The 27,177-nt window shown below is 39.8% G+C and overlaps 1 protein-coding gene across 1 annotated transcript in view; it reads right to left on the reverse strand.

Annotated features, from left to right (window-relative positions):
• Window positions 1-27,177, reverse strand: part of iqsec3b (IQ motif and Sec7 domain ArfGEF 3b) — a 126,894-nt gene that overhangs the window by 34,168 nt on the left and 65,549 nt on the right. Inside the window, 2 exon segments of the mRNA XM_034176577.1 lie at window positions 3,596-3,762; window positions 21,932-22,054. Of these exon segments, the coding sequence (XP_034032468.1) occupies window positions 3,596-3,762; window positions 21,932-22,054 (290 nt within the window).

Below are 27,177 nucleotides of genomic sequence, written 5' to 3' on the forward strand. Positions count from 1 at the left end.
TAAAGGGTTTGTTTTGGCAAAAGTCAAGGTCATTGAGATCAAAGGTCAAAATTTTTATTTATCTGTCTGTCTGTTCCCTTACTCCTCACAGGTCCTTTGGCCAGTTTCAATCAAATGTGATATGTGGATGATGGTCAACCACATAACTGCTCTTAAAGGTCAAAGGTCAAGGTCAATGAATTCAAAGTCCAAAATTTAGATTTTTTTTTCCTTTGATTTGCACCATATTTGATATACATTTGGTGGTGGCTTCTGAAATTGTTCAGATAAGATCAAATTAACAAAAGGTCAATCACTGGTGTCAAGGTCATTGGGGTCAAAGGTCAAAAGTTAAGTTTTTCACCCTGATTTGCACGCAATTTGGCACATATATGGAACTGGCTTCTAGAATTGCCAAGCAAGGTCAAATTGACCAAATACATTCAGTTAGCTTTATATTTTATTGACTTTAGCTTGAGTTAGGTTTATATTCAGTTATCCTTACAGTCAACTAGCTTTATACTCAGTTTGTTAGTTTTTCAGTTCGTTTTATCTGAGAGCAGGCGTAAAAGCGAGTTGGAAGAAGGAAACGTGTCTCTTTCTCTCTCTACCTTGAGCAAGACCCTTAATCCCTAAGTTGCGATTTGTGTGCAATTGCAGTGCGTAGGTATGTTTGTAAATGTGAATGTGATGCATCATTGTAAAGCGCTTTGTGCATCTGCATCATATAGAAAAAAAAAATGCTCCACGAATGTACTTCTTTCAATTAGCATTATATTCATTTGAGGTTTATGGTTTGGTTTTATCAAAGAACATTTCTGTTCAATGTGGAGTTTGCATGTTCTGCACAAGTCTGTATAAATTTCCTTCGCACACTACAGTTTTAAATATGCGGACATGGTTCGACTCCCACCAGGGACTGGTGGCAGGATTGGCATGTTGATATCTGTAAAAACATTCAAACAGTTTGAAACCACATGAGGGTGTTGACTGGTGTGGTGCGAAAAGGTGTCATCCCCATTGGGATATAGCAATACACAACAGGAAGGCCGCGCGCCTCAGTCTAATCTGAGCAAAAGTCAAATTAAAATATAGCACCAATAGCACACTTCACAGCGAAGAGCCAGATAAGGATCAAATCCTGAAGTAGTAGCAAAGCTTAAATTTAAACTACTAGGCTTCACAGCTAAATTAGATTCAGGTTAATATTAACTTTATCGCTGTGAATCAGAAGAAGTGTCTTTATCTCAGTATGGGTGCTGTCATTATGTCCCAGCAGCTGCATTATTAGTATAGAACAGCAGGATTAGTCATAACATCACAACTACAACCCGTCTCTGATGTTCAACTCCAGCACAGACGTACTCACTTCTTAATTAAAACCTGAGCTGTAAAATATTATAAAAATAAATTATTTGAATTAGACATTAGGGTAGATTTAAACCTTAATTAAAGGTGCAAGTAAAAGTCAAACTGCACTGCCAGACTGCAGTAAATGTATTTTTTTTTTTTTTTTTTTACTTTAGGCAGTGCTGAGAACTTCGAGGACAGTCATTCCAGATGAGATGCTTCCGGAAATGTGAGAGCATATCTTTAAATCTAACTCTGATCCTCCACTAAATGGGCTTCTGTCAAGGTCTCCTGACAGTGCTCTCAGTCAAGGATATCAGGGATCTCCTCCTGCATAGCTGATGGTTACCAGCAAAATCAAGCACCAGCCGCCTCTTTGAGTAATTTACTTCAGTTCAAGAGGCTGTCAGTCAGACGGCAGCTTGTTGTTTAAGTGACATTGATAACGGAGGGCTTGTAAAAACTTCTCCTTCTATGCTGCTTGTTCTTTCACCCTTTTCCACTGTTCTTATTTAACGTATCTCTATAGTGGATTGTCGCAAGATCTATAGTAAAAAGCTTTAAGGTCCGTGTGTGCTGTTTCTATAAATAGCCAAAGTTCAAACTCTCTTCTCATAAAACTGCTTGTCAGATAAAGTGAAGCACATTTGCAGCTCATTATAACACCACTTTCCTGAGGCACAATTCACGCTCTCCTTGAAAATGCCACATGCAATGGGGCTCTCTCTCCACCAGTGGGCACAGCTAACCTAAAGCCACCTTGACACTTGCACAAATTTGAACCCTGCACTGGCACACAATCTTGCATGCCAATGACCAAACTCATCATAAACTGTTGTAAACTGTGCATAAACCGTGAAAGGCCCTGCACACAATGACATGTGTTGATACGGAGTGTTTGTGAATAATTTGCGCAATGTTCACAACTAGTTCATGCCAGTGGAATGAAATTTATGCAGCATTGCACAGTTTATGATGAGTTTACTCACTGGCACGCAAGATTGCTTGCCATTGTGGGGATCAAATTTGTGCAAGTGTGAAGATGGCTTAAAAATTTAGCTCCAGTAGCTGCTAATCCACAAACTGAAGGGTTAACTGTGATAACACCAAAGCTATAAACCACTAAAACATTTAACCCCAAACTGATAAACCAATAAAACATTTAAATACCATTTAGCTATTCATAGTATAGAAAGTATTAACCCTCTGGGGTCCGAGGGCATTTTTTGGACAGTTCACTCGCCTGGCATAAATGTTTTATTATTGCTGTTAACAGCTCTCCCTGCATCCCACAATCAAGTTTTATGTCTCTTTTTTTCAGGACAACCTGTGCTTTCAGAATATATATGGTTTTGTTGTGTTTTATAAGTGTAATAAAGGTTTACAATCAAAAATAGGCAAGAAAAAAAAGCGAAAAATCATTTTCCACACACATTTATTCAAAACACACAGCAAACTATAATAAACAACTGTTTTGACACTTTATAAAGGTAATTTGAGGTCTTGTGTGAAACACTGTACAACAAAAAGGTTCAAACAATAAACACAAATGCACATTTTGAACAATATATACAAAATGGTCTATGCATTTTGTTGTCCATTGATATTATAAACAGTGCTTTACGCAGAGAAAGCAACAGAGTTATCCAGTAACATTCACATGCAAACTAGTGGAGCAATCCTGATAGTTACACACTCTTTGTTTGAGCACGTGAAATTGTCATCAGAGGCTCTCCGTCTGCTTCAGTGATCGCTGTGCGTAATGGTGCAGGGCGCACTGAGTATGTACTAATAGTATGTACTCATTGGAGCACCCAGGGGGCTATTCAAACGGGCCAACTAGTAACACATCACTCCTGAAAACGATCTTTGGCTTTTCACGTGAGGTAAATCTGCCCTACGATTGGATTTTGGAAAACCATGTGACGGTGAACCAGTTCAGATTGGACACTCACATTGTGCACGTCATCACACAGCTCCTCAAGATGATGCTTGCAGCCATTGAGCAATGTGTCAGTTCCAACAAAAATGTATGATTTTTGATTTCCAAATGGTTTTAACGATTAAACTTTATTCAAAGTATGTTGGCTGACTTAAAGTTAGCAGAACTGAATTTCATTATGCTAACCAGTCTGCTAATGGGCTTTAATGTTAGCTGAAAAGCTAAAACATGAAAAAGCTAGCTTTGCTAATTAGCTGTCAGCTGAACCATGCCCACCACGGTCTCTCTCCCTCTTCTTATACATGCACATATGGAAACACTAACCTCTTAGGTTGCGTATAAAGTCGTCGAGGCCCATTTTGCGCTGGGGTTTGATGTTGGGCGAATACATGTCAGTGTTAAGCAGGACCACAGCGAAGGCCAGGATGAAGATGGTGTCCGGGTTGTGAAACTGTTGTACCACATCAGGGTTGCACATACAGTACCTCTGGCTGTGGACGACAAACATCACAACAAAGTTACGGACGGTACACTGTGTATTTAAGGTCTGATCAACATTAATCTGACAAGGTCAAGGTAAGACAACGTGAAGGACAATCTGAGACCTACTGTTTGCAGCTGCTCTAACCTCAGGATCTCACAATTAAGAAGAGCATCAAAGATTAATGTATAGATTTTCCCATGCTTGCAGCCTTTTTGTAATTACAATTAGCCTAAAGAAGACCCAGCTGATGGGGGAATCCATGCTATCTTCTAAGTTGAAAGAGAAAAGGTAGATGTTGTTCATCAGTTGCTGCATCAGACACCCTTTCACTAGACACTGAAATCAATTGATTGGCAAGTCATCTATGTCTGGTCTGCTTGAGGTTTCTTCCTCATATCATCAGGAGGAGTTTTTCCTTACCCCTGTCACCTGTGTGCTTGCTCTGAGGGTTGGTAAGGTTAGACCTTACTTGTGTGAAGCGCCTTGAGGCAACTTTGTTGTGATTTGGCGCTATATAAATGAAATAAACTGAATTGAAATTGACTTTGTCTAAACTATGTGGGAAAATAAGCACCTTACTGTATGTCTACAAAAGTTGTGTCATGATCACACTACCGTAGTAAATGCTGGACCACATGCTTCTTCTAAGACAGGACGTTCAAGTGTTCCATGTTAAAATGTGGTCCATGACACCAGCTTTGTTTTAACGACATTTGTAAGTATAGCATGCAAGCACGCAACATCAACAGAGAGGCATGGAACACCCCTGCCAACTACCGAACAACCAAGAATTTATCTCCGGGACTTAAAAGTTTGGAGAGTAATGATGAAAAAAGGGCCAGAAGAAATGGCAGTAGTCAGCAGAATCACTACAAAAGTCATCTGTCTTCACAGTATTACCTGTAGGATTGGTCTACATAGTCAAACAAGACAATGCTTTTTAGCTTCCAGTTCCTCTCACGGTGCTACACCCCAGTCGATACCACAAATGTTTGCCAAAGATCAACATTTCTCTGGCTTAAATTGAGGCTTTGGTTCCAGTCTATTCTTAGTCATCATACTAGCTTCAATTAATAAAACCTCATTGGAAACACGCTGTGTAAAAAACACAATCAGCAGCACTAACGTCCCAGTGTTCATTTAAATTACGGCCCGAACAAAATTCATTACTTTTATATCGATAACACTGCATATAATATCTGAAACTTTTTCTCCGGTGTCACAAACATTGGTACAAAAGAACAAAACAGGACAAACTATGAAAGATTAAAGTGTCACTCCCAGAGGTTATTCTAACCATCATCACCACCACTTAAAAAAGCACATCTATAAATGTTTCATGGAAAATTCATGGCTTTTAAAATGTCAAATGAGATTTAACTGGATATATCTACCCAAAACCCTCAGCTGCATGAAAAAACATCCAATTTACTGTCAAAATGTGATGAGAACCAGATTTTGTTAACCGGTGTATTTAGCATATGGAAAAAGTCTGTTGATCACCTTTCCACAACGCAAAAACAACAATCATTAAAAAAAAAAAAAAAAAAATAGACCATTTGACAACTGTAAAAAGAAAAAGTAATAATCCTTCATATTCCATATACCCTAGTTAGGATAGCACAAAGCAAACATTAGATACAGTAGATACAGCCAAGATTTCCGTCCTGCTCACCTTTGATGTACCAAAGATGAGCTGGGAGGAAATCTTAGCTAAAGTTGTCACATTACAAAGCTTTTCAGCACGCTGTATCTCACAGGTGTCAAATTGATTCCAGAAAAGGCCAAAAGGGAGCAAGTTTTCTTTGCAACCACCCATTCCAGTGGGTGGTTTCAGTGATAGATTCATCCAATTTGCTCAAAATGAAGTTAATCAGCGAAATCAGCTGATAGAGTGGGTGGTTGAAAAGAAAACCTGCACCATCTTATCCCTTTCTGGAATCACTGACACCTAATATGTTCCCTTAAAACAAATATTCAGGTTTTTACCCAAAGCCCAGACAGAGGTGGAGGTGATTCATTCACATTCATGCATTTAAAAGAAAAAAGGCAAAAGAATCTGTTCTTTATGAAATATTCTCTTTCTGTGCCTGTTGCGAATGCTAGCCAGTAATCAATGGCTGAAGTCCACAACTTCTCTCTCTTCAACCGATTGTGTGGGCGTGTCATATAGAGCAAGTAGGGCTTTATAGATATGAACTTTCTTGCAAATGTCAGAGGAATCAAGATGCCAATTTTGCATAGGTCAGGGAAGTTTGTACATGTATCAACAGAGAACTCTTGGATTTAAATGGTAAATGGACTGCATATATAGCGCTTTTCCATCTGCATCAGATGCTCAAAGTGCTTTACAATTATGCCTCACATTCACCTCGATGTCAGGGTGCTGCCATACAAGGTGCTCACTACACACCAGGAGCAATAGGGGATTAAAGGCCTTGCCCAAGGGCCCTTAGTGATTTTCCAGTCAGGCGGGGATTTGAACCCATGATCTTCTGGGCTCAAGCCCAACACCTTAACCACTAGACCATCACCTCCCCTAACTTAAGGGATGTTTGTTATGAAAGATTAAAAAAAAAAAAAAATCATACTCAATATTTTAAGTCATGTTTGGTGCTGTACATCGCTACATCCACCCCCCCATGGAACCGCCATAGGTCCTGAATAGCAACCACACAGGCACAAATCCCCACCACCCCCACCTCTCAAAAGTAGCTATCTATCTGTGTCAGCCAGGTAAAACGTGTGCAACCTTGGTCTTCTTCAGCCACTGAGACACCTGCATGCTGGATCACGCAGAAAGAAATACCACGTCATAACCAAATAACCAATACCAAAATGTCATAACTGATGTTCCATCACAATGTCTATGATATTCCTCATCCAGGTCTCACTAATTAACCGCTCATTTAATATAGAGTCATTCCAGCAGTGCCCATGGATCATCCAAAGAGACCAAGTACCAGTTTACACATTAGGTCACTGGCTACTGGCCAAGTCTTACAATTACACAAGAAGCACCAGGACCATACAGACTTGGACCTTCATTCTTCCACAAAGATATCACCATCTCCAAACAATTCTGTCCAGTGTCCCCATGACTCCATAAGTTCATCCGAGTTGTCTCCCGATCTCAAAGGCTAAGGACCCAGACACATGAATGTAACTGCCGAACGTCTCTCAAAATTTAACACTTTCACCACATTCAGAAACATTTCTGATTTCAAGTCCAAGAAGTTATTGAAAGCCTGGATCGTAGTCTTTATCCAAAACCATCACAAACCCAGACACTGACTCAGTTTCTCGAGTGTTGCAAATAGGGTATCCATTTGATTCCGCAAAGATCACAGCAGCGTCCGCAAAGTCCGCCTCAGTAAACATTTCCTTCCCAACAAACGCACCTAAGTTGCTGGTTTTGAAAATCCTACCCATCAACCAGTCCAATGAACCTCAATGGAAACATTGCAAATGGTGGCGTTTCTCTTGTCACTCTTCCACATACAGCAAAGTACAGGGTGCCCCAGAAAAGTGCTACAAAATCATTTAACTCTAATTCTGCAATGGCTAATCTGAATTCTGTTTTTTGTTTGTTTGTTTGTTTGTTTGTTTGTTTGTTTGTTTGTTTGTTTGTTTGTGTTCAAACATCAAGATAAATATGAGAAATTTCTTCTGATGTAGTTTCAGACTGATCCAATTAGGATGCCCCTTACAATCGAGCAAAAAGGGAAACTGGTGGAATTGTACTTTGAGACCAAGTCTATCGTGCAAACCCAATGACAACATCAAAGTCATTTTGCAGTTAGAAAAGATCCAGACAGAAAGATAATATAGGGGATTGTAAAGACGTTTCAAACTGATAGAACTGTTCACAATGTTAACAAACGGAGATCTGGCCAAACCAGAGGAGCGGTGCACATACTGGGCACATGATGAGATTGCCATAACTCTTACAAACTGAGGTGAAATTAGGAATGAACACCTGAGATTAAAAAAAAAAAATCCCTGAGATATGCTTCAAGATGACATATGACAGATATCAGCATCCAAAAGAGTATAGATGTTCTATGGCTTTATTTTTGTGGCACTTTTTATGGAACATCCTGTATATCGTATGTATATTATCCATCCATCCATCCATATTCTATACCCGCTTACTCCAATTAAGAGTCACAGAGATCATATGTATATTATGTGCATAATGTCTGTTCCTTGAGTTCAAAGATGTAAAAACAGGAAAATAATATTCAACAGAAAAATATGTGCATAAGACAAGTAGGTGAAAGCAGATGAATGTTTTGGGTAGAAACAATGTCTTTCATTTTTGTGTGTTTTATATGTGTGATCAGGTAAGAGGAACAGTCACTCCTCTATAAATCAGTCTGGCAGACAGTGCAGAACTGTTCCGCCCCAGGTGAGCCGCTGATACCGTGTGTACATTTGGACTTGCTCTGCTTTGGGCTTCACAAACTCTCACTTCTCCCCTCCTCACTCATTATCTTTCTTACTGTCACTTACTTACACAGTGGGTTATTTCTCTGGTGGGAGGCTTTTATCTCTGCAGCGGGGCAGGACGCACACATGGAGTTGCGTTCCAGAGTGCCAGGGCTCATCAGTGCATATGCAAGCAAGAGAGGACTTCAGACAGCCGAAACGTTTTTGCCCGTTCCTACAGATCCACTGCAACACGCTTTAGCAGCAAAGCCTTTTGTTTGAGGGGGGAAAGGAATCCAGCTCAGCACTACAGATATGAGCTGAGCCACAATCCTGAGTTGTTAGTTTAATGTAATTCTGCAGCAAATTCATAGTGGATTTAACGGGAAGGAAGATCTACTGAGTGCATGTGTGCAAATGGACATGTACAGTCAGGTGCGTCAATATTTGGACAGTCGAGTCAGGTCTGGGAGCATGCTGCACTATATATATATATATATATATATATATATCTTAAAATAATAATAAAAAAAACAATAATGAGAAGAATGAGGTAAAGGCATTCTTGAAATGGGGATATTACTAAGCGCTTATGCTACTCTTTGGTCACATAGTTTGAATTGGTCTAAAAATGCAATGAACTGTAGAATGTTTTTATCCTATCAATATTTAACCCACTCCTGAAACAGAGATGATTTTTTTTCAGTACTCATACATTTTGTCTCATACTCATACTGTACAAATACTGTAAAAATATGTTAAAAAGGCAATATCATATACAATCCATTACAGTTCCTGTGGTGCAAACAGTAAGGGCCCCTTCACACATAGTGCAAATATGTACAACTCAGGGCGATTCCCGTCAGAACAGCTCGTATGAGCGAACCATGCAAACATTGCGCCGACAGGCAGGCGTGCACGATGCTGCTGCAACAGTTCATGCATGCGGGAACACAGTCCCAGCAGCTGCGTGATGTGGTTACAAATCACGCAGCTGCTGTGAAGAAAAAATAAATAAAAAATACATGCTGCGACGGTTTCGTGCACGCGGGAACACAGCAGCTTTGGACACTGACATAATTCTCTCAATTTGGCATCTATACACAACAACCACCCAGGTGGTTGCCACTAGGGACCTGGGATGGGTCCATGATGTGGTGAATACATCCCAGACGTGACCTGAGTGCACTTGAAATGAAATAATCAAGATGGTTCTGCTAGTGTAGACTTTCAGGTTTAATTTAAGGGGTTTAACAAAAATATTTAATTTAAAAACTTAGGCCAGTTATATCCAGAGTAGCTTAGTGGTTAGCACTGTTGCCTAACAGCGAGATGGTCCAGGGTTTGATTCCCACCTGGTCCTTTCTGTGTGGAATTTGCATGTTCTTGCCATGATTGTTCGGGTTCTCTCCGAGTACTTCGACATTCAATTCACTATACCCGCTTATTCCAATTAAGGGCTCCGGGGAGCTGGAGCCTATCCCAACAGGCATTGGGCGAGAGGCGGGGAACACCCTGGACAGGATGCCAGTCTATCACAGAGCCACATATACTGACATTTACAATGAATTATTTATTTATTTATTGCAGTCTGTGTGCTGGAACAGCAATCTAGAGCAGCAGGCTGTCAAGCCCAATCAGTTAATGGCAAGCTTTCAAAGTCACAAACTCCAGGTGCTGTCAGTGCACACTAAATTTCCTTTTGACCTTGATAAATCATGTTGCATGTGCACACCTCACCTATTTGTGTGTGTTGTCCCACAATTTAAACTCTCAGGTGGACAAACCCCAAACTGCATATGCATGAAGGCAAATGCATTAAACTCACAATATGTGCTATTTTGTGCATTTGGCAAATGCAATCCTCATTGCACACTGTTAGTAATTCACCATGTAGGTGTATTTTGGAGTGCAATGGTGTGTGTGCATGTTTTTACACACACAAACCCTTCATAAATCAGGCCCCTGAGTATGTCTTTATTTTCAGTCTTTTGGTGGTTCGGGGTCACTTGTAGAGCAGGTTTTACTTCATACTATACTGCACTATTTCCCTTTAAGAGTCAACTTATAAATACAACACCTCTGCTCTTTTTATTACATTTACCTGACTCATTCTGATGTTCTCCCGCTGTCGTAACATGTTTATTTGTGTAATTGTCTATCAAAAGAGGGGGAGTAGAAGGAACAAGAAAAAAAAAATAGTGTTAAAATGCAGTGTTGCGAATCTATACTGCACCGGCGGTGCATCATTTTTACTGCTCTATGAGACTTGAATTTCCCCTCTGGGATAAATAAAGTTTTCTTGACTCTTGAAATACAAACAATACAGTACTGTACTGCACATTAAATCTGTCTGGAGAAGGTAATCCTCAAAAACTGAGTGATCATGCAAAAAAAAGAGACAAGCAAGGGATCACCTATGACAGGCTTGAAGGAAAAACTGTGCACAGTGCAACATTTGTCTGTTGCATCACCACTTGTACACCTTCATTGTGTGGTGGAACAGAAAAATATTTTTCATTCAAGACGACATATCAAATCTGCGCTTGAATCTCACGTGTCGTAGTCTCACTTTCCACAAACGCATGGACCTTACTGTATGTGCTGCTTTATGCACCACGAGAAAACGAGTGCATGTGCTTTCGCGCTTCATTCAGTTTCAGCTGTAGATCTCCCGCTTTTACAAGCCGTTTACACACCGGTGCCAAATCTTTGATCTTCGTGTCTGCACAGAAAAGTTGCTCACCAGCTGGCACAAATTCCGCTTCATATAAAAGAACTGCCCGCGGCAAGACTGCAACATGCTTCAAACAGATGACATAACAAGTCTTACGTAAGTGTTGACTGTCCCGATAAAGCTCGCTGTTTTTTTAACCCGTCCTAGCAGTGCCGGCAACACCGTGTGATCTCAGAGCACTGATGAATTTGTAATCTGCACCCAGGGGCTGATCACACATGACTGAGTGTGATGTGATTAACTGATGACTCCAGTGGGTGTTGTAATTGGCCCTCAAATCAGACATAAAGTGGGGAAGTGTGCGACTGTCCCCTCTCTCATCGCTTCTTGATCGATAGAAAAACGCCTCCTCGAAAACCTAGAACCCTCTTCAACCCAAATGTAGACAATGTCAGGGTCAGCGGCAGAGACAGAGAAAGGCCGTATATTGTGTATGCAGCAAGATGCCGGCAGAGCATCAGCAATGGTTATCACTGCATGCCGCAAAATGGAAAATGACATCTTGGCTAATTGGTTAAAAGAGGCAGTAGCTCAAATCATGTCCTGGCTGTGACATTGCGAGTAATCCTGAGGGAAAAGCAGTTCATCACAAGGTGAGATTAAATGGGCGCTGCAAAACAACCAGTTGCACTGAAATAAAACAATGACTGACGTTTTTAATGCATTTTTAGTCCTAGGGGCAATCTACGGTTGTATCCAGGACATTTCAAGGGCAGTGGCAGCCAGAGGACGAAACACCAATTGTTTTGTCTGTTTGTCTGGTCATTTCATTTCATACAAACTGTTTCTCCTCGAAGAATTTTCACACAAAAAGGTAAAAGAAAAAAAAAGCATTACCAAAAAATAAATAAATAAAAATCTGTGTTGGAGCATTTTAACCAGACTCAAGGCAAAAGAAGGCTCAAAAGCACAAGGGGAGTATGCAAAGTACCGTAGGTCCCTCATGGGTTGTCTCGAGCAGATATAATCATAAATTTTAGTAACCGGAAGGCAGGAGACAGGACTGAAAAAGCAGGCAGAAAAGTTGTTCAGGCTGAAGCCACTTAAGTATCAAATATTCCATTTTTCTAATGTACTTGTCATTTTGGATAGAAATGGACATGCTATTATTATGTAATAACTAACTACTCACTAGAACAGGGGTGGCCAAGTTCGGTCCTCGAGAGCCACCTTTCTGACACTCTTAGTTGTCTCCCTGCTCCAACACACCTGAATCTAATGAAAGGCTCATTAGAAATCTGCTAACGAGTCTTTCATTGGATTGAGGTGTGTTGGAGCAGGGAGACAACTAAGAGTGTCAGGAAGGTGGCTCTCGAGGACCGAACTTGGCCACCCCTGCACTAGAGGCTTTGGGCTAGCATGAACTATGCAGAGGGCGCAAATCCATTTAGGTTGTATTCAAGTGTGCTCTGCTATTATTCATTCATTCATTCATCTTCTGCTACTCATCTGGGTGTGAGTCACAGTGGCAGATGACCAAGTACCTCAGCCCACCCTTCCCTATCCTTGGCCATGTCCTCTAACTTCTCCTGAGGGATCTCAAGATACCCCCAAGCAAACTGGGAAATATAGTCCGGTCAACATGTTGTGGGTCTTCCCTGGGACATCCTCACATTGGACATGCCTAGAAGAACTCCATAGGGAGATGTCCAGATGACCAGAGGCCATCCTCACAAAGATGTCCAAACCACCTCAGCTGGCTCCTTTCGACGCAAACAAAGAGCAGCTCTCCTCCAACGCCCTCCAACAGACCATCATTATTATTATAACATTATAACATAAAGTCATTACCAGAATACCCAATATTACTATCTAGTTTTTGTGCAAAAGTGAAATTAATAATCTCAACATTATTTACCATCTACTTAAAGGCAAAAACACACACAAAACATTTTCTTATATACAGCTATATAAATTCGGGCGTTAAGGGGTTAAAGACTTTTCACTCTGTCCCTAAGTGGAAGCCTGAATACCAGATGGAGGAATCTCATTTCTGCAGCGTGTATCTGTGACCGTATTCCTTCAGTAATTACCCAAATTTCTTGACCATTGGTGAGGATAGGAGCATAAATCGACTGGCAAATCAACAGTCTCACCTTCTGGCTGAGTTCTTTCTTCACCAAGATGGTTTGGTGGAGCTTTAGCAGAACCTCGGATGCAGATCCAATCCATCTATCAATCTCACGCCTCAGAACCTAAGATAATTTAACTACTCCACTTGAGGCAAAAACTCTCCCTTGCACAGAGTGGACAATCCATCATTTTCCTGCATGGAACCATGAGTTCAGATTTGAAGGTGGTGATCCGCATCCCATTCGCTTCACACTTGGCCTTAATCCTGCTCAGTGCGCATCAAAGGTCACTGTCTGATGAAACCAACAGAACCACATCATCTTCAAAAAACAGAGATGTAATTCTGAGGTCATCAAACTGGAGACCCTCCAGTCCTTAATTGCACCTTGGATAATGATCCGTTTATTTCTGCCCAGGAGCTCTGTCTAGATACATTTAATTATAATAACTCTGCTAACCACCCCTTCGAATCTGAAAATGATCCTGATACCTTTTTCAGTGAGAATATTGTGAGACAGTGCAAATATTTTACAGAACAATTCAAAAATTATAAAATCAATGATGAAAATTTTTCAATTATACATTTCAACAGCAGAAGTCTTTCTCGTAATCTGTCCACTATTAATGATTGTTTGAAAACATCCAAAAAAAGTTTTTCAGTTATTGCAATTTCAGAAACATGGTTAAATGAGGATAATAAAGATCTGGTATAGGCAGACGAGAAGGGGCGGAGGCGTTGCATTGTTTGTAAGGTCAGATTATAACTGTAAACTCATTAACAACATGTCATTTACAGTGGACAACATCATGGAATGTGTTACCATAGAAATGACATCTATAAACTCCAAAAACATAGTTGTTAGTTGCATTTACAGAGCTCCTGGGACAAATATTGACACCTTTGAAGACATTATCTTAGGAATGTACAACAAAATCAACAGAAATAAGCATTTATTTGTCTGTGGAGATTTCAATATAGATTTTTTAAACCCTCACAATCATCCACAAATTACCTCATTTATAAACACCTTGTACTGTTTAGGGCTGTTTCCAACCATCATTCATCCTAGCAGAATAACTATGGACTCAACAACTCTCATTGACAATATTTTAACTAACGTTATATCCGGTAATCTTAGTGGGGGACTACTGGTCAGTGATATCAGTGATCACTTGCCAGTTTTCTCAGTCTTTGCATTGGAGGGTTGTTGTATGTATCAAAGCAATATCAAATTCATGAGTAGAAAAGTAACACCTGAAACAATTGATAATTTAAGGGAGGATTTATCAAGTCAGAATTGGTCAGATGTTTTTGTTGATGATGTTGACAGGTCATATGATGCTTTCATTTCCATTTTTTCCAGTTTGTATAATAAACACTGTCCATTTGTTGACATAATATATAGAAATCAATATAGCAACAAACCATGGATAACTAAGGGACTTCAGAGGGCATGTAAAAAGAAAAACGTACTATATAAACAATTCCTAAAACTACGAACTAAGGAAGCTGAAAGTAAGTATAAAACATATAAGAATAAGTTAATCAATATCATGAGACTCAGTAAAAAAACATATTATAATGAGTTACTTGTCAAAAATAGAAATAACATCAAAAACACATGGAACATATTAAATGAAATAGTAAAAAAGAATAGAGTAACTAGAGATTATCCTTCATTTTTTCAGAGTAACAACTACATCACGATTGATAACGACGAGTCTATTGCTGAACACTTTAATGAATACTTCGTTAATGTGGGTAAAAATCTTGCCAGTAAGATTGACTCATCAACTAATAACTTCTGGGTAAATAATTCAACGTTTAACAAATCTGTTTCAATGTTCATTGGTGGTACTCATGAAAGGGAAATACTTGATCTGGTTCATGGTTCAAAAAGTAAGAAATCGACTGATTTTAATAATTTGGATATGGCTTTATTAAAAAAAGTTATTGATTGTATAGTAAAACCGTTCAATTATATTTGCAATATGTCACTAAGTACTGGTAAATTTCCTTCTCAAATGAAAATAGCCAAAGTAATTCCTCTGTTTAAAACTGGTGACAAACACACATTTTCTAATTATAGACCTATATCACTCCTGCCACAATTTTCCAAAATTTTGGAAAAAATATTTGCTAAAAGATTAAATGATTATTTACTGAAGCATAACATCATTTGTGAAGAACAATATGGATTCAGAAGGTCTCGAACTACATCACATGCTTTGATGGACTTTGTGGAAAGTATAGCAACTGCAATTGATAATAAACAATACACAATAGGTGTTTTTTTTTTATTTACAGAAAGCGTTTGACACAATTAACCATGGAATACTATTAAGTAAACTGCAGAAATATGGAATCAGAGGTCTGGCATATGAATGGATAGCTAGTTATTTACAAGGCAGATTTCAGTATGTTCAATTCAATAATACAAATTCTGAACTCAGGGATGTCACATGTGGGGTGCCGCAGGGCTCAGTGCTGGGTCCTTTGTTGTTATAATCTATATAAATGATATAAGTTGGGTGTCGAGTTCACTGAGATGTGTCCTTTTTGCGGATGATACAACTGTGTTCTGTAGCGGTGAAAATCTTGAACAGCTTCTGGACATAGTGGAGAAGAACTGGAAAATTTAAGGTTTGGTTTAACACTAATAAGTTGTCACTCAACCTTGGGAAAACTAAATGTATTATATTTGGAAATAAACAGGCACCCAAATGTAAAAATTTAACTATAAACAATAAGGAAATTGAGTTAGTAACAGAGAATAAATTTTTAGGTGTTATAATTGATAATAAACTTAGCTGGAAACCACATATAAATTATGTGAAATCAAATTGTCAAAAACTATAGCCATTTTGTATAAAGCCAAAGACCTACTGCCGCAAGAAGGGTTACTTACTTTATATCATTCTCTGATGGTACCATATATGACATATTGTGTTGAGTCATGGGGAAACACTTACAAATCAAATACCAATCCAATATTCCTTTTGCAAAAACGAGCCATACGAATCATCTGCAATAAACAATATCGTGAACCAACTCATTCTCTATTTGTGTCTTTAAATTTATTAAAATTCATTGATTTGGTCGATTACATTACAATTCAAACTTTATTTCGAGCGAAAAACCAAGCCTTACCGAGACATGTCCAGAGTCTGTTCCGATTGAGGGAATCCAGATATAGTTTAAGAGGTTGTGCAATTTTTATGAAACCACCAGTAAGAACAAATGTAAAGGGTTTTTGTGTGTCTGTGGTTGGGGTGAGGAAATGGAACAAATGTTCAACAGAGGTTAGAATGAGTAGTACCTTAGTGAGATTTAAGAAACTACTCAAAAAGAACATTATGTCTAAGTATCATAAAGAAGCAAATATAATTTGATTTATATGGAATGTTCAATGTATAAGTGGGACTTATTGTATATTTGAATGTGTGGGTATGTATATGCGTATGTAGATATATAGATATGGGTAGGTGTATATGTATATAAGTGACTGTGTATATGTATGTATATATTTATGTTTGTAAGGTATATACGTATGTATATAGGTATATGTGGCACAGCCCAAGCAGAGGGTCACCCCCAAGAGCCTGGTCTGCTTGAGGTTTCTTCCTTATAGGGAGTTTTTCCTCACCACAGTTGCCTAGTGCTTGCTCTGGGGGTTGGTAAGGTTAGTCCTTACTGGCGTAAGTGCCTTGATTTGACTTTCTTATGATCTTGGTACTATATAAATATAATTATAAGTGAATAGTATATTGATGTGTATGTCTGTGTGTCGACATGTAGTAGTGAATTTATATTTATGTAAATATGACTGATTAGAATTGTTGGACTTGTACTAGCAGGGGTGGGCGCTAATAAGCTTTGCTTCAGCCCACACTCTTTCGGACTCACTAGTTTTGTCTGTGTTTGTTTGTGGAATTGTTCATTTTTTTCTATTTGAATATTTTGTGTGCCGAATTAAAAAACTTTGTCACTTTTGTCACTTGTCACCTTGAAACCCTGCCCATGAAAATTCAGTAAGGTATATCTTATATATTATATTCCAATTCTAAGGTGGAACTATGCCAGTATACAAAGGTATATCTAAAAAGGAAGAGTAAAATAGGAGAGTAGAAAAGAGTAGAGTAGAGCCACTTATGTCCCTGGTCTTGAGAACCAGGGATGGTGAACATCACAAAGAGGATTGGTGACAAAGGGCCACCATTGTTCAACATTGTTATTTATGCAGTGGGAAATAAAGCACAATTACTGTGGTCATTATTTATCAGTGTATTGTAGTCCAAACGTGAGATCAACCAATGAGTGACACCTGTTCTTCCCTTAGAATTAAAGAGTGCTGGAAGCACAGCTCTGTGGTATCGAGGAAGCATTCACAAGTAACAGAATTTCTGTTATGTTAACAGATTAGTGCCAACCTGTCAGAGTGCACAGTGGCCCCCAAAGCTCCCTGAGGGGAAGCAACGCAACGGCAAGATTTTTTGATGCCATGAACATTAACTCTAATTGTGTTTAGTGGTTCTTTGCAATTCACTTTGATTGTATATTTTACACATATAAAAGTTACCGTATTTTCCGGACTATAAGTCGCACTTTTTTACGTTTTGGCCGGGGGTGCGACCTATACTCCGGTGCGACTTATAAATGAAAAATATACCGGTAGGATCTCAATTAATTTACTGTAACAAAACAATTTTACATGACAGAGTCGATCTATGTTTTAAAATGGCCACCAGAAAAGGAAATGCAATGCATCATGGACACTGTAGTATGGCGGCCGTCCTATAAGTCACGCTGGTCGCGATAACCAATCAGAGAACAGAACGTTGGACACGTATTCCTCACCTCACCCACAGCGTGTGAAGCTGACGAATACGGTGCTTGCTGTTATTCCGGCATGGCGAACAAAACAGCTTCAACCCTTGGATATCAGTGTGAGCAGAGTGTTTAAGTTGACGCTGAGAGCTGCGTGGGAGCACCGGGTGAGCGACGGCGGAGGATTAGCGTGTGCACTTGGAAGGAGCTGGCGTCGAAGATTGTGAATAGCGTTTGAAGCAGACGAACATGGTGTTTATTCCGGGATGGCTAACAAAACAGCTTCAACCCTTGGATATCAGTGTGAGCAGAGTTGACGCTGAGAGCTGCATGGGAGCACTGAGCGACGGCGGAGGATTAGCGTCTGCACTTGGAAGGAGCTGGATCGACACCGCTGGGTGGTCATGAGCTGCGCAGGTAGGTGCTGCATGGTTCGGCTCGCAATGTGGTCCGCAAAATACAAACATATCTGTAGGTAAAATGCAGCTCACGAGAGGGCACTCGAGGCTTGTGTGACTGTTCCTGCGACTTCTGACTACCATAGAAAAATAAAATTTCAACGTTACTGATAACTTAACAAGACAACGGAGAAGGCCCGAAAAATGCCACCAAAAAGAAAATCATACTCTGCAGATTGTAAGTTACGACTGGTGAAATATGCATCTGAAAACGGTAGCCGTCACAATATTATCATCTGAACTTTTCATGTTAAGTTAACATACCTGTATGTCCATGGGACTTATACTCCGGTGCGACTTATTTATGGTTTATTTTTCTTTATAATGGATAAAGTGGCTGGTGCGACTTATACTCCGGTGCGACTTATAGTCCGGAAAATACGGTACCTGTCGGGAGGAGACCGCTCTCTCATAAAATATGAGGGTTTTTTTTATCTTCCTCCTCATACTCTGCTCTCTTTTGTTTTTGTTTTATGTCGTTGTTTGTTTTCTTTTCTTTTGCTACAATGGCAATAAATGTTTTTTTTATCAATATCAGTTGTACATCATTACAGGTGAGTGGCTAAGATATGTCCGGGCAGAGTGCATGTGTGTTGTGAAGCCGCTTATGTAAGGCATGTCTGACTGTTACGCTCTTTATACAACACTAGAGAGAGTTGGACTTGCTGGTCTGAGGTGCAAATGCTTTCTGGTGATGGGCTATACCAGCGCAACAGCTCTGTGTCTCATCATGCCTCATTATTAGATGTACACACCCACATGAACACAGGTAGTATTGCTATTTAGAGGATGCGGATGCATACTACATAAAATGCCAACTGCTCCAGGTGAAATCCAGCAATGACATTTACACTGGAGACTTTGTGCTGGGTGTACAACTGATGCTGTACACCCCAGTATACGTTGTATACGTTGTATGTACTGTTTGATTTAAAAAAGTCAACTTGGGGAAACATAGCTGCTGTTTGTGTGCTTCAAAACATGGACATGTCCATTACATGTCCATGTCTGGTGATCATACACTGCTGAGTAACTGTAAAACTGACTGCCAACTTTGTTCAGTAGACTTTTGATTTTCAGAAAGCAAATTTCAACTCAGTTAATCACCTGTGGGAAATTTTGAGCTGACATGTCAGACAATGGTCAACACAAAGACAAGTCTAGGAGCATGTGTTGGTGCCGTGCATCACTGGATTAACCACACCACAGAAACACTCCCTGGATGGTACCCACTCAAGAAGACAACCAATCCATCTCCACCTCTTGAAAGTGAACATGGGTGTGCCCTTGGACTTCTCCAGTCACTGGGGTTTTCAACACTGAGGCACCTGTGTGCTGGATGCACTATGAAATCAGCTCCATATGACATCAGATCTGCCCAAATATTTAATACTTTTAAGGCCCAGGTCCCAAAACTTTTCAATCCAAGTACCTGGGTCTCCTTCTGTCACTGTGGCAATTATGGGTAAATTTTTACTTTAATATTTTAGTAATTTATATTTATATTGATGTACTTTTACTGTTTTATGTGGAATTTGATGGGATGATATTTTACACCTGTTTTATCCTTTTGTGTCACTGGCTTTGAGTAATTTTGATGGAATGGAATTTAAAAATCTTGCTACTTATACTGCGCAATTTTTATCTGGAGTTTCATTGCTTTGGTGTTATTTATTTTTTATTGTCTTTCATTCTTGCATTTTATTTGCTTGTGCTTAGTCCTTGTTCAGTCTGTGACTAATATTAAAACTAATTTCTTTTGGATTCTCCAGCAAGAAATATCATAGTTATTATTGACAGTTGATTTGAACAACTTCAAATCAACTTGCACAGATAAATTGCTGTAGATTTTTCTTTACCTGTTGCACACTGATATCATACAATTTTATTGTATGTATTTAATAAACACTATTTGTGAATGCTTAAAGCTCAAAGAATAAATATTCTTACGTTCTCCAAGGACGTAGTAAAATCATCAGCGTTTATTTATTTGTCTGACTGTTAGAAGGATTACATCAAAACTACTGCACGGATTTTGAAGAAATTTTCACCACAGATAGATATTAGGCCATGGAAGACTCCATTAAATTTTGGAGGTGATCTGGGTCTGGATCCAGATTCTCAATCAAGATTTCTCTTTATATATTACGTCAAAACGACTTCACAGATTCTCACCAAATTTGCACCACAGATAGATATTAGGGCATGGAAGACTCCAGTGAATTTTGGAGTTGATCCAGATCCAGATTCTGGATCAGGATTTCAATTTGTATACTTCACTTTGTTGGATTTTTAGGATTACGTCCAAAAAAAAAAAAAAAAAAAAAACTAACGATTTTTTCACCAATTTTCACCACACATTGGTGTTACCCCTTGGAAGACCCATTAAATTTTGCAGGTGATCTGGATCCAGATCTGGATTCTGCATCAGGATTTCACTTTGTAGACTTTTAAGGACTGCATCAAAACTACTTCACGTATATGACATCATGATGTAAAACCATGATTAGGAAGACACTATTTTGTTTCAGCTTGTGAATTAAATATCAGATTGCATCTTGATCAGTCAGCCCATTCTGGATCAGTATGCAATTACTACACTGTGTTCTGGAGTCTGGATGTAAAGCATCTGCTGTTTAGGGATTACTTATCTGCAGCATTAACATTATTTATTATTTTAAAGCCTTGGTAAAATGAAAGGACAAACTTCGCATCTAATTTCATAGTTTTTTGTCAAGTGGAATGTGAACAGGTTAGGGTTAGTTAGTGCCATCAAATTTGTTAATAAGAACAGTGTAGTTTGACTTGTATTTTTGGTAAATATTTGGTATCATGACACCAGTAATATAAAGTGGTTTAGTTTTGGACAGAACTGATCAAATGTGTAGTGTAATATCACAGGTTGACAAATAACTAATGTGCATGAAGCAGTGTCAGACCTGTTTTGTTTCTGTGTATTATTATCATTAGTTTAAAATATTTAATGCAAATTTGAGTTCATATAAAGGTGCATGTATCGTGTGTGAGTGGTAATTAACAAATCTATAACTTAGACAGTTAACAGGTGGTACTGTGGCGGAGGCCGTTCACAGAATCACTGCTGTTTTCTTACTGATTGATTTATGTTCAGTGACTTGGGAAATGTGCTTGTATCCATCCCTGAAGCCAAGTGCTGATAAAAGGGGTGATTTAGCTATGGTATATTTAAGTGAGTGCATCTTTCAAGAATCCATTATTTTTTGTTTTAAAAAGCTTCTTTATTTTTAATTTGGTGTCACAAAACAATAAAAACATGCAGCTGATTTCACAAATGAATTCCTCCACTCAGCTCAAGTGCTTCTCATCAGTGAAATCACCTACAGAGGTGAGTGTTTGCAACAAAAACCACAGATTACTGGCCTTTCATGGCACATAATTCCCTGGAACAGGCTTTTAGTGTGTCATATGAGATGTCTGCTTCAAAGTCATTGTAAAATGTGCGTGCTTGGTTGTGTATCACTGCTTTTTTGTTTGTTTGTTTTTGCAAAGGTGGTTCACAGTGTTCTTACCTGTCATGCTCACTCATGTGTTAGACTGCTGTGTAGTTATGTATTAAACGTGCAGCCAGTTAGTCAGTGACGCTGGTTGTGTGCAAAACTGACACTCTCACCTAAAGGCTTCGATGAGTCGCTCCCACTTTTTGTGCTTCTCCTGAACACGAACATGAGCTTGGAACTTTCTCAAAGCTTCATCAAGCTCCATGCCCGAGAAATCCATCTCATCCACGACACAACTGCACAGACAGAAAGGAAAAGAGAGAGAGACTGTAATCAAAGCATGGAGAAGGTGAGGGTTTGTGTGAGTGTGTTCATGTTTAACAAGATGTGAGCACCCAAGTGCTGATGGCAATTCTCCCTCTTACAGTCATACTTCCATTACAGACCTGCTGACCTGGAAGACACCCACAGAGGCAACATAATTGCACATGCATGCGTTTTGTACAAACGTCAATAGAGAATAAAAGATTTGAGGACAACGAGAGATAAGAGGGAAGGGATAAAAAGGATGACAGGGCTAAATAATGAAATGCAAAGAGCGAAGGAGCAAGAGAGAGGAAGACACATGAAAGCTAAGGACAGGCTGCTGCAATGGAAGAGCATACACCATCGTAACTGTTAGGGTGTGCAAATGTAGATATCGTTGTTTGAGCCCGTGCATGTGTATTTATCTATGTTTGTGTGCATTCAGAGCAGTGACCTATTTCTATAGTCTCTGTAACAACCTCAGCAAAAGCCTCTGTATCCCAGATAACTGTCTGCAAGGTTTGGATGCAAAAAGGATGAGTGCAAATATAAATGCATGCTTTGATGGATGTGTCGCATCTGCACGTGTGTGTCATTACGTCCATATGTAGGCTTGTGTTGTTATAGCCATTTTCTTGTTAGTGCTTTCAAAAAATAACTGGATTTGTTGAAGCAAAAGATCACTTATTGAATCTTTTATGTACATTGCCAGTTGTATTTGCAAAATGCTAAACATTCAGGTCAGGAGTGCAGTCAAGATTCTATGGGAAATAGCCCAGCAGCACATGCAGTGCATCTAGAAAGTATTCACAGCACTTCACATTTTCCACGTTTTGTTATGTTACAACAGCCTTATTCCAAAATGGATGAAATTAATTTTTTTTTCTTCAAAATTCTACACACAATACCCCATAATAACAATGTGAAAAAGTTTTTTTTTTAGATTTTTGCAAATTTATTAAAATTTTAAAAACTAAGGAATCACGTGTACAAAATTATTCACAGCCTTTGCCATGAAGCTCAAAATTGAGTGCATCCTGTTTCCACTGATCATCTTTGAGATGTTTCTACAGCTAGAGTCCATCTGGAGTAATTTTAGTTGATTGCACATGATTTGGAAAGGCACACACCTGTCTACATATAAAGTCCCACAGTTGACAGTGAATGTCAGAGCACAAACTAAGCATGAAGTCAAAGGAATTGTCTGTAGACCTCTGAGACAGGATTGTCTCTAGGTACAAATCTGGGGAAGGGTACAGAAACATTTCTGCTGCTTTACAGGTCCAAATGAACACAGTGGCCGCCATCATCTGTAAATGTAAGAAGTTCCGATCCACCAGGACTCTTCCTAGAGCTGGTCGCCCGTCTAAACTGAGCTATCGGGGGAAAAGAACCTTCATCAGGGAGGTGACCAAGAATGAAATGGTCACTCTATCAGAGCTCCAGCATTCCTCTGTGGAGAGAGGAGAACCTTCAAAGAAGGACAACCATCTCTGCAGCAATTCACCAATCAGGCCTGTATGGTAGAGTGGCCACACGGATGCCACTCCTTAGTAAAAGGTGCATCACAGCTCACCTGCAGTTTGCCAAGAGGCACTTGAAGGACTCTCAGACCATGAGAAACAAAATTCTGTGGCCTGATGTGACAAAGATGGAACTCTTTGGCGTGAATGGCAGGCATCATGTTTAGAGGAAACCAGGCATCATCCCAACAGTGATGCATTGTGGTGGCAGCATCATGCTGTGGGGATGTTTTTCAGCAGCAGGAACTGGGAGATTAGTCAGGATTGAAGGAAAGATGAATGCAGCAATGTACAGAGACATCCTGGATGAAAACCTGCTCCAGAGCGCTCTTGACCTCAGACTGGGGTGACGGTTCATCTTTCAGCAGGACAATGACCCAAAGCACACAGCCAAAATATCAAAGGAGTGGCTTCAGGACAACTCTGTGAATGTCCTTGAGTGGCCCAGCCAGAGTCCAGACCTGAATCTGATTGAACATCTCTGGAGAGATCAAAAATGGCTATGCACTGATGTTCCCCATCCATAGAGTTACATATATGAAAGCTAGAGTAAGGACTCATGCCTGGCCGCGTGCTGGCAAGGACCATGCTGTGCCATTGCCAAAGAGGGCAAACAGCTGTGTCTGTCTTGGGTTTTTATTTTTATTTCTTTCTTGTTTTTGTTTTCTTTCTGGCTTTTCTGGCTTGTTGTCTTCCACATTCACTCAACACACACGCTGTATTGCACATCCGGGTACTTCGTGTCCTTTTTTCCCTTTTTGGTAATAGCAGCCGTGCCCCCATGTAGGCACGGCAGCATTACATTAGCTGTATAGGGAGTCCCCAGTCTAGCTGTCATGTACGAGGTCTGTGAGAAAAGCATCTGACCTTTTTATTTTATTCAAAAAATATATGGATTTGATTCATATGTTTTTATGTCAGCCAAGCTTGAACCTTCGTGCGTATGCGTGAGTTTTTTCCTACCTGTCGGTTGCGTCATTCGCCTGTGGGCAAGCTTTGAGTGAGCACTGGTCCACCCCTCTTGTCGTTTTTTCATTGCGAGGAAATGGAAAGCCGCGCAGAGGCTTCGTGCGTCATGACAGATTCGCTGATGGAGTGAGACAAAGAACATCTCCGTTTTGGAGTGATAAAGGACAAGCTGGGACATGCCTACCCTCGGCTTTCAGTGGCTTACCAGTCAAGTGAGTATAAGAGAAATTGTGGAGAGCTGGGCATGTCCCAACTTGTCCTCTAACACTCCAAAATGGAGGTGTTCTTTGTCTCGCTCCATCAGCAAATCCGTCGTGACGCGCGAAGCCTCCGCGCGGCTTTCCATGACAAAATCTCTTGTTAAAAGTGAAATCTGTTGGAAAATGGCTGATGTCCAGCTCTTGTGATAACCAGAGAAATTGCACACGATGGTCCTGGATCCATACAGCCATCCGTTTAGAAATGAAATGGTCGTTTCTGCCTGTCGATTGCAGCTCGGAGCGCGGTGCGCCATTGTGGGCCGTCCTTAAAGCGGTAGTAACACTCCTTAATCTCTGAGAAGCCCATAAAATTTTCACTGAAAGCCATGTGAATTTTCCGAATGGTTTCCAGCTGCCTGTCTCTAACAGTTTCTGAAAAAATTCTGATAGAACAAAGCCCAAATCATTCCGCCATTTCCTCGCAATGAAAAAACGATGAGGGGGTTGGACCAGTGCTCACTCAAAGCCTGCCCACAGGCGAATGACGCAACCCACAGGCGTGAAAAATCTCACGCATGCGCACGAAGGTTCAAGCTTGGCTGACGTAAAAACATATGAATCAAATCCATATATTTTTTGCATAAAATAAAAAGGTCGGATACTTTTCTCACAGACCTCGTATGTAACTCTATGTCCCCATCCATGATGAAGCTTGAGAGGTGCTGCAAAGAGGAATGGGTAAAACCGCCCAAAGATAAGTGTGCCAAGCATATGTCATCATATTCAAGAAGACTTGAGGGCGTAATTGCTGCCATAAGTGCATCAACAAAGTATGGAGCAAAGGGTGTGAATACTTATGTACATTTGATTTCAAATCAAATCAAATTAGTTTTACTTATATAGCGCCAAATCACAACAACAGTTGCCCCAAGGCGATTTCTTAGTTTTTTATTTTTAATAAATTTGCAAAAATTTCCAAAGAAAATCTTTTTTTCATGTTGTCATTATGGGGTGTTGTGAGTATACTTTTAAGGGAAAAAAAATTAATTTATTCCATTTTGGAATAAGGCTACAGAATAACAAAATGTGGAAAAAGTGGAGTGCTGTGAATACTTTCTGGATGCACTGTACATTTGATTTTGTTCATCAAATAGGAGTAGTAGGCTCATTTTGTAGCCAGTAGCACATAGTGATAGTCCAGAATAGCTTCACGTCATTCAAGGTGGATGACTAACGCAAACACACTTTAGTACCACCACTAAATCCAAACCATCATTTATCAAGACATACAGGAAGAGGGTTGCCATGGCAATCAGGGAACCATTATTAAAAATAATGCCACTATATAGATTAAAACAAATAGATACTTGTGTCAACTCAGTAAACAGATTCCGACAAATCATGCGTCCTTTGAGAAGTCATGAGAGTACAATCAAGAGGTAGCATGAATGAGGTTATTGGCATATAGCATATAACGAGCTGTACAAGACATTAAACGCGATGGATGAAGATAAGACTTGTATTGTTTAGCCCGGCAAAGGGACTGAGCTGGAAAATATGTGCAGCAGGTTACAGTGATAAAGGATGTGGATGGTAATGTGCTGACAAGTGAGGAGAGTGTGTTGACAAGGTGCAGGGACTATTTTAAGGAGTTGATGAATGAAGAAAATGAGAGAAAGACAGAAGGCTAGATGATGTGCCGAGAGTAAATCAGGAAGTGTCGTAAGAATGAAGTGAGGGCAGCTATGAATAGGATGAAGAGTGGGCAGCTGGACCAAATGACATTCCACTGGAGGCATGGAAATGTTTAGGAAGAGATGACAGTGGAGTTTATACCAGACTGTTCTGTAAAGTCTTGGAAAGTGAAAGGATGCCTGAGGAGTGGAGATGAAGTGTGCTTGTTCCGATTTTTAAGACCAAGGGTGATGTGCAGAGCTGCAGTAACTACAGAGGCATAAAGTTGATCAGCCACAGCATGAAGGTATGGGAAAGAGGAGCAGAACCTAGGCTTTGAAAGGAGGTGAAGATCTGTGAGCAGCAATATGGCTCCATGCCAAGAAAGAGCACTACAGATGCAATGGTTGCTCTAAAAGTGCTGATGAAGAATAATAGAGAAGGCCAGAAGGAGTGCATGTGTGTAAATGAGAGGAGTCTGGTGGAATGGTGCAGTTACAAGGAGTGGAAGTGGTGAAAGTAGATGAATTTAAATATTTGGGGACAACTATCCAAAGTAATGGAGAGTGTGGAAGAGAGGTGAAGAAGAAAGTGCAGGCAGGGTGGACTGGGTGGAGAAAGGTGGCAGGAGTGATTTGTGACAGAAGGATATCTGCAAGAGTGAAGGGAAAAGTTTACAAGACAGTCGTGAGACCAGCTATGTTCTACAGCTTTTAGACAGTAGCGCTAACAAAAAGACAGGAGGCA

Source organism: Thalassophryne amazonica, chromosome 8 (genome assembly GCF_902500255.1).
Source record: "Thalassophryne amazonica chromosome 8, fThaAma1.1, whole genome shotgun sequence".
In the NCBI taxonomy this organism is placed as follows: Eukaryota; Metazoa; Chordata; class Actinopteri; order Batrachoidiformes; family Batrachoididae; genus Thalassophryne; species Thalassophryne amazonica.